General features: G+C 37.5%; 1 protein-coding gene across 1 annotated transcript in view; it reads left to right on the forward strand.

Moving 5' to 3' along the window:
• LOC149851354 (uncharacterized) overlaps positions 1-7,298 on the forward strand; it is an 87,741-nt gene extending 80,443 nt beyond the window's left edge. Inside the window, exons 21-23 of the mRNA XM_090000342.1 lie at positions 5,831-5,947; positions 6,650-6,712; positions 6,813-7,298. Coding sequence (XP_089856468.1) covers positions 5,831-5,947; positions 6,650-6,712; positions 6,813-6,899 — 267 coding nt within the window. The 3' untranslated portion in view covers positions 6,900-7,298. The remainder of the gene's footprint in view (positions 1-5,830; positions 5,948-6,649; positions 6,713-6,812) is intronic.
• The last annotated feature ends 2,041 nt before the right edge of the window (positions 7,299-9,339 follow it).

The following is a 9,339-nucleotide window of genomic DNA, read 5'->3' on the forward strand; positions in this document are numbered from 1 at the left end:
ATAAGATATCCCTTGTACTACTCTATCTAAATCTTCTCAAAATTCACGCTTAACGGAATCATCTAAACCTACTTGAGGTGCATAAACACTAATAATATTAATAATATTTGTACCTAATACTAATTTAATAAGTAAAATCCTATCACCCTTCCTACGAACCTCAACTACATTATCTATAAACTCACAACACATAACAATCCCTACTCCATTCCTATTCCTATTTATTCCTGTATACCAAATCTTATATCCCCGAGGTTCTATTACTTTTGCCTTCTCACCTACCCATTTGGTCTCTTGTAGAAATAAAATATCAATCTTTCTCCTACACATAACATCTACTAACTCTACCAACTTACCAGTTAAAGACCTTATGTTCCAAGTGGCTAACATAATTTTATGGTCTTGGACTAACTTCTTTACCCCCACCCGTCCAACAAAGTGAGGGAACCCTTGCCTATTTGACACCACACCCCGGCGCCGGTGTGACGCGTCGCTTTCGGGCGACGACCTAGCAACCCTTGCCCATTTATCACTGCCTCCGGGCCTATAGAGTACAGTGCATCGCTCAGTAGGGAACGCCCCAACGAAATTCTCATATTGGTTCATATTCATAGGGTATGACTAAGTTTTTATGCTGGTTGTCACTGGCCTACCGCAACCCTCCTCCTTTATCCGGGCTTGGGACCGGCAGTGTATAACTAAACAGTTATACAGAGGCGGAGTTAGGTATGAGCCTTGTGTAATGCATCTAATTCTATTTTCATAGCTTCAACCTACTCTTTTATGTTTTTAGCTTCATTGTAGTTAGATGGTTCATGGTATGAATGAATAGCTAGAAGACAAGTCCTATAGTTTGGAGAAAAGGATTCATAAGAGACAAATCTAGTTGGAGGTCTATGTATTCATTCAGATCTTCTAACTCTAGTTTCTTCAATATTTGTTGATTGATTATATCTTTTAAAAGCATATGGATGCTCTCCTTTATCTCGTCTAGAGTATGGTAAGAGATTATGAGATGATTATCTTTCTTCACTAGAGTCATTAATTGACTCAAAATTACTAATGTGATTATCATCAACAATTCCATTATTTGATTCAGGTAACAAATCAAATAAGCCATACTCGGATTTTTCCTTAGGTTTTTCAAAATCAAACTCATTTTCATTTACAAGAAAAATAACATTTCTAGAAACATAAAGTTTATTATTTGTTTGATCATAACATCGATAGCCTTTTTGATTTTCGGCATATCCAAGAAAAATATTTTTTATAGCTTTAGGAGAGAGTTTGTTATATTTTTTAAGAAGCACAAAACATTTACATCCAAATACCCTTAGCCTTTTCAGGTCGAGAGAAATTTTAAAAAGTTTTTCAATAGGAGATTTGTTTTCCAAAATTTGAGAAGACATTCTATTTATTAGATATACTACAGTGAGGGCGGCTTTGTCCCAAATTTTTTTGGAACTTCTTTTGAAATAAGTAGAGTTCTAGAAGTTTCAATAATGTGACAATGCTTTTTTTTAGAAATACCATTTTGTTGAGGGGTCCTAGGGCAAGATCGTTGGTGTACAATACCATGAGTTTTTAAATATGATTGAAATTCATTTGAAAGAAACTCTCCCCCTGAGTCAGAGCGAAAGACTTTAATATCTGTTTCAAATTGATTTTTAACAAGATTATGAAAATTTTTAAAACACGAAAAGAATTTGGATTTGAGTTTGGGGAAGTAAATCCAAGTACGTCTACTAAATCATTTATAAATGTAACATAATATGAATATTCACCTTTTGATATAATGGGAGCGAAACCCCATACATCCAAATGCACTAATTCAAAATTTCATTAGACAAGGAGGTTCTAGATCCAAAATGGGTCATTTGCATTTTTCCATGTATACGATCTTCACATACAAAATCTTTATCTTTACAAAAATTTTCCAAAAATGGAAAATGAGATAATTTGGATATACTTGGGTGTCTTAATCTTTTATGCCAAAGATCTAAATTAATGTCTTTGACATGATTCCAAAATGAGTTTTTGAGTAAACATAAGGAATCCATATAGTAAAGATTTCCTCTTCTATGCCCTTGCCCAATCAGCTTTCCTAACTAGAGATCCTGCACCCAACAAGCCTTAGATGAGAATAAGACTTTACACCCATAATCGAAAATTTGAGAAATTAAAAAAATATTTAAGTCTAATTTTGAAATAACCTTCACATTTGGAACAAAAAAGTTTTTTGAAATATTGTTGAGGTTCCCTATACTTTTGACTTTTAAAGAAGTACCATCAACGGTTGATACACATGAAAAGAATGAATTAGTGCAATCGGATAATAAAGACTCATTATAAGTCATGTGAAAAAGGCTCCCGAATCCAAAATCCAAGAAGACTTACCCGGAGGAAAAGAGGAGAAAATGGCAGCACCGGATGTAGAACGAGTGGCTTTAAGAATTTGTGAAATGACTTCCGCTATTTGGGCAATTGTCATATCATTGAAGTTGCCTCCTTTCTTGGATTCTTGAGGTTCTTCACTTACCGCGGCCACTTTTTTAAATTTGGAATAATCCTGTCTTATATGCCCCGGTTCCTTACAATGATGACAAATGATTTTGTCTTTGTATCCTCCTCCATTATGTCCTTCCACATTGAATTTTCTCTTAAAGTGAGGTGGTTTATATGTTTTTACAAAATTTTCGGGTCTTGCCATGGCAAGGACTTCATCATTAGATTTGTGCATTCCAAGTCTTGTTTCCTCTTAGCAAATTTGAGCAAGAGCCTCACTTATAGAGGGTGTTGAGGTCCTATGAAGCAAAGAGGACCTAACTTGCTCAAATTCCGACCGATGGCTATAAAGGAAAGAAAAAAGATTTTCTCTTTTTATTTGTGATCTCATTTCGATAGCCGAACCTTTCCATTTTGGTTCTAACATAGCTAGTTCATCCCAAATAAGAGATAAAATACCGTAAAAGTCTCTTACACTTTTATCTCCTTGTTTTGCATTACGTACCTTGTTTTGAAGATAATATAGCCTAGCCATATCTTTTTGGATGAAGGTAGTCTTTAAAAAGGTTCCTGCATCACATGCCTTCTTAAACTTGATGATGTTGGTGGCGATTTTGAACTCCATGGTATTCATAAACCATGAGAGAAATTGAGCATTGCTCGCTTCCTAATTCTCCAATTTGCTTCGATATTCCTGCAAAGCTTTTTTCTTTTCTTCTTCGGACAAAACTTTGACTTGATCTCTTTCTCTTCTAATCAATTTGAGTTGTAGTTCATTAGTGGTACCACTAACAAAGCCCCATCGCTTTTCTCCTTTGATGTGATTATCCATTGTCGTCACCCACATCAAATAATTGTTCTCATGGAGCTTGTAGGAGATGACGAAAGCGGAATCTCTTTCTCCCATAATGGTTACAAGAATTTTTGAGTAGAAAAGTTAGAAGATAACCATGAGTTGAAGAGTACCACCACAAGTAGGATCCCAAGATAGCCTCTACTTTTTTAAGAGCCTAGCTCTGATACCATTTAATGAAACGATAGTGCACAATTACAAAGCCAATGAGAGGCTATACAAGTGCACAAATATACAATGGTCTCTAATGGACCAACAACAATCTCACAAAAGAGACAAAAATATAACCTTCACAATAGAACAAGAGGCACATAGCCCATAAGAATAAAAGAGAATTGTATTTACTCACAAACAACTTTAGAAAAGCTTGAGATTACATATGGGGTGAGGCTTTATTTATAGAGCCTCACAAGGCACTAAGGGAGGCAGTCCAAGCATTCCAACGACTAGTTGGACTAACACTCCAACAGTCAAAAAAGAAAAGGTTACATCTTATATTAAAAAAACATAAAATAAATAAACAAAGAACAAAAAAAAAGTATTTCAGTCCATATGGATTGTACAAAGAAATGTCTAAAATACCTTTGATCTATACACAATATTTTAACACATCGGAAGGAAGTGACTTCTCAACTCTCTTTTGAAGTCCTCTCATGTATCAATAATGCAAAGTCCTTTTTCTATGTTGTTGTGTCTTCTTCCCCACCAAACAATGGCATCATCAGCCAACAACGTTGTGGCGGCTCAAATCTTGACCGCTTCATCCTCGATATAATTTGCTTCGAAGAGTTCCTCTATTTGCCACAGAAAATTTTCTACTTTCTTGGCATCGTGAGCACCAGTAAACTTTTTGGGCTCGAGAACCTTTAGACGGGTGGTTGACGTCTCGACTGCACCATTGTTGTTGGTCGCTGGCCGACGTTCCAAAGCTAAGATTCTGTGCTCTAAAGCCTAGTTCTTCTGTTTTATCCTTCACCCTTGATCCCTTACGGTGCCCAACTCAACAACGATCGAGTCTACTCTTATCTTCGAGCAATACAACCTTTCCTTGGAGGTCTTGATTTACAGTCTTGGGCCTCATCATCGAGCTTTCAATAGCTGACAGTGGCTTCAAACACTATAGCTTTCATATCCTACATATCCCGTTGGAGTCTTTTCACCAATCTTTCTAACTTGGTGGGTTCTGTGGAAGGAATTTTCCAGGCTTCTTCGGCGGAGAACATTTCAATCCCCTTTCCTTTCTTGATCTTTGGCTTCAGTGGTATCACCGCATTAGAATCTCTAGAAGCCATGATCAACGATTGTCGCTTGGTCCAACGAGACTCAACGGACTCCACCTTGCTCAGGGTGAAGTAAGGTTTGGTATCACTTGTCAAAGGCTAAATTTCAAAAGCTCGTGTGGCGTTGGGCAAACCTTGACCAAACAAGCCTTAGCGAGTTCTAAAAGCGAACACAGTAGATCTTTTCGAAAGCAACAAATGTGCAGGCAATATTACATGCAAACACATAATTACAAGGAGGCAACAATCACATAGAGCAGAGAGAGAGAGAGTAGAGGGAGAAGGAGTGAATATAGAAGAGAAAAACGTTCAACAACAATCAATTCATTGAACGCGAAAAATATACAATAGTGTCACGCACCACAATCTCATTAAGAAAAATGCAAAATTACAGGTATGTAACTCTATACAAACATTACAAGGTGGAAAGGTCGTTGTGAGCCACGCAACGCTTTCGGTAGGCTATTACAAGGCAAAAATTGCGCAAAAAGTTTGGGCCTAACAGCGCGGCGTAGAGCCGTGCGCCTGATATCAGTCTGATGAAAGGGGGCTCGATGATACCCCCTTTCATATATATATATATATATATATAGAGAGAGAGAGAGAGAGAGAGAGAGAGTCCTGTCATTGTCACCCCAAAAAACATTTATATGCAAAACCAGCCAGCTTGGAGTTCATGTTGGCTTATAGCTAGCAGATCTCCATGCTGGTGAGCTTCAGCCCAAGCTGGATGTGTGCGTTAACACGCTGACCTTTAAGAATCCCAAACTTGGCTTTGTTTGCCAGCCCTAATTTTAGGGATGATGATATTTTTATCTGCATGTCTAATAGTGTGTAGTAGACTGTAATAAGGTTGGTGTTAGATCAGTATGTCAAAACCACGTAGGGAGTTTTCCCTTTCTCTATCTACACGCGTGCGCTGCCATGCACTCAAACATGTGCACATATGTGCATTTGCTTGTGTGTGGGTTTTACATGTACATGTGCATGCCTGTATGGGTCTTATGTCTCGCGTGTGTGCATGTGTATGTGTTTGTGCATGTGCACTTGCAAAAACTCTTTTTTTTTATGAAAGCACATGTGCAATAACTTACAAATGCAAGGATATGCTAAGAATTTTTGTGGTATCATCCTTCTGCTAGTTCTCTCCCCGTTTTCTTTTTAAGTAATTTGTTTCTCATGTACTGTGCAGTTTCAAATGGGAACTTTGCAGAGTCGCTTGGATGCAGAATTTCTGCTAGCACATATGTGCACTGTAGGTTTCAAGGAATGGATTGTGGTCCTTGCAACTCTTTTAAGGCGTGCAGAGGTATGATTTCCTTGATAATTGATATGTCAAAGCTTTTATAATGGCAGATTTATTAACTATTATCTGAAAATTTTGATTTTGCTTCTCTATCGTCTTCCTATATCATTTTAATATGTAGTTTCACTTGAGAATTTGGGGGAGGTGGAGGTGTTCACGTTATGAAACTTAGAAGATGGTTGTGGATATTTTATGAAGTCAAGATTTGATTGGTCAATGACCTGAAACAAACTTTCTGTTCGAATGAATACACAAAGCCAAGGGAGGCATAACTGTTATTCTGAGCAAAAGTTTTGGGTCTGGTAACTTAATGGTTAAAAACTTTTCCTCAGCAACATGCTTGCTTCCAATAATCAATATCCTCTTGGATGCTCCTACCCTGATGCACTGTTTGCCAAGAGAGCACACAAAAAGTTACTCTGGATCTGCCATTCCTAAAGTGGTTATTCAGTTGGTTGATAGATAGCAAAGCTCTATAATGGCAAATTTTGTGCTGAACAATGATATTGTTCCTTATCTAGGAAGTGGACTGTTGAGACTTGAGACTATGTTTGAGGCTTGTGTCTATGTTCACAAACGAAGTTCTGTGCTGGCTAGATCCATCAGTTACTAATTTTGATTGTACAAAGAGAGGAAATATGAGAAAAGGACAATGTTGCTTTGGATCATTTGCAGTCTTATATGTAACCCATTAATTTTCTACAGGTTTTGATTGATCTTTTCCAAGACGACATGCGCTTGTGGAAAGCATACAACACAACTCTCCAGGTTTGTTTTCTCTTACATGTACATGCTAATCCATAGCCTAATGCTGCATTACAGCTATCATAGTATCATAATTTTCTGCCTTTTGTGTTACATCTTCCAGTCACATCCTGCCTTCATTGAGTACAATGATCTGCTGGAAATACTTGAAGATCAGCTTTCGTCCAATCAAGATTCAGACAAGCCCTGAATATGTTACGTCTCCAAGTGCCTTTTGAAATGTTACTCTATATTCCATCAGCTTCGTAAGCACAACTGTCTGGCATTTGGTTGGATCAAGAAATGAGTTTTGAGGAAGCACCAAGGAGAACTGCAGCACGAGAGTTCGAAATAGCCGATGAGGTACTGCACAGCAAAGATGCCCAGAGGCATGTGTATGTAAATATTGGAATTTTCAGGTTCTTATCAGTATCTCAGTTCGGATTGTAAATTGTATCATAAGTTCAAATCAGGCACCTTACTTATGTCGGTAGAACTCCCCAAAAATGTTATCCAGTTTGTTTGCAGACGTGCTTGTGAGTGTGTTCTTATTTGTAGAGGGGGAGTTTGGAAGCTCCCCATAATGAAGCAGTTAATATTCTTTTTCAAAGTCTTGACAACGATATTTTTGTTCAGAATCTATCAGCATTTTTGTTCAATGTGACAAATTTGAGCAACTTTACATAAAGAGAATAAAATATGTGAATGCCGTCATATTGACCCTTACAGGGACGATGGTTGTGTTGTTGCAGGGGTTTCACAGCCCTTGGATTCTGTAGTGATGTTCTTGTAAAGAGTTAGCCATAACCAAGTATTATGAAACTGCTTTCTTCAGAGAATCATGGATGCATTGACTGTTCTATCTAACGGCGGCAAAAGCTTCAGAGCGGAAAGAACCATCAGTTGCTTTGTTGGAGTACCTGCCATATTGGAAAGTACTGCCAAGCTATGGTCACCTTACCCGGTGAGGAACAAGGATTTTTCATATTTTACATGATGTTTAGTTTCAGTATATCCTTTTTACTTGAAAAAAATTGGCAACCCACCTCAATCAAACCCATCTATAACTCATAGATCAGACGATTAACTTGGCATGTTTCATTATATTTTATTATAATGGAGAAACGGGTCCAACATCCAACAATATAAGCTCTTGGTTGGAGCAGCCTTTCTCTGAAGAAAAACATGATTAAGGCCCTGTTTGGAAACTGCCAGTCCGTGGCAGCTAGGGATGCAAATGCCAAATCTCCAAAATTTGTGGTTTAACAAATTCACATGGTTGTTTGGGATAAGTGGAACAGTTCAGGTGAGGACTTACCACTTTCACTTGTGTGGCTGTTTGGAATACAGCTGAAAAAGTGAAATTTAAACTAGGAGTGTTGTGAAGGTCTTCGTAGCGGTTGGAATGTTCACCAGTGTGGGAATTGTGGCACTTGGTAACTGCCACCTTATCCAGGTGGGAAGTGGAACATGGAACTGGAGTCATCAAATACCACTCTAGTTTCATTATTTTCTTTAACTGCATTCATCCCAAACGAATTTGGTGCTGGGTATTCTCCATCTTCACTCCGACTTCCAAACAGGGTTTAAAGGGATCTATCATTCAAACTAAATCTAACATAGACCCAAGCCCACTCGGCTGCCCATTGCATATGGAGTCTTAAAGAAAATGTGAGACTTCATAATACCACCTCTTTTGAACTATTCACAATCGCATTTCAACGTTTTTTCTGATACTATGTTTTTCATTTCTGTCATATTCAATTATGACATACTGCTTTATGTATATTTATGTTATTAAGATCTCCTATGGAATCACAATGTTTTTATATGCTTTTCTAATGTTCATGTGGGCTCCATAAGCACATTCTTCTCTCTCTCTCTCTCTCTCTCTCTCTCTCTCTCTCTCTCTCTCTCTCTCTCTCTCTCTCTCTCTCTATATATATATATATATATATATATATATATATATATATATATATATATATATATATATATGTATATATATATATATATATATATATATGAGAACTGAACATATTAGGCACCATTTCTCGTTCTGCCCCATAGGTTTGAAGTGTTTTATGATAGATATGAATCGTTAGATGTGTTTAGCATGCTCGATTTAGTGGGAATTGACTCTTCGATCATGTTTTTTTTTTTTTACGAAAAAACATATTTCATGGAACGGGAAAACATTTGAAACATCAAAAAATTTCCCTTTACATGTGTCAATGGGTTGGACCTTCACCAAAGTTAGGTGAGTCTAGACCCGTTTCCAACTTTGACTTGTTGATACTAGGTCCAGTCCAGGTCTGATTGGATAACATAAATCAGATCCCATTCATACCTGATAAAATAATGACTTTCGAGGTTTTTATATTAAAAATAGCAAATCTTTCCATTTCACATACGTATGTCAATGGGTCAGACTTTCACCAAACTTAGGTGAGTCCAGTTCCAACTTTGAGAAGTTGATACCAGGTCCAGATCCAGGTTTGATTGGACACCATAAACCAAATCCTATTTGTAAACACTCCAAATTTTTCACCTTCGCTCACAAACCCTTTCCTCTTGCTACTAGACCCGCTCTCTAAATCCTTTAGGAAAGCAGTTGGTTGACATCTGAGCCAGGGCTATTCAGGGCCCAA

The sequence above is a fragment of the Nuphar pumila genome, chromosome 1, assembly GCF_984573655.1.
Source record: "Nuphar pumila chromosome 1, dmNupPumi1.hap1.1, whole genome shotgun sequence".
Taxonomy (NCBI): Eukaryota; Viridiplantae; Streptophyta; class Magnoliopsida; order Nymphaeales; family Nymphaeaceae; genus Nuphar; species Nuphar pumila.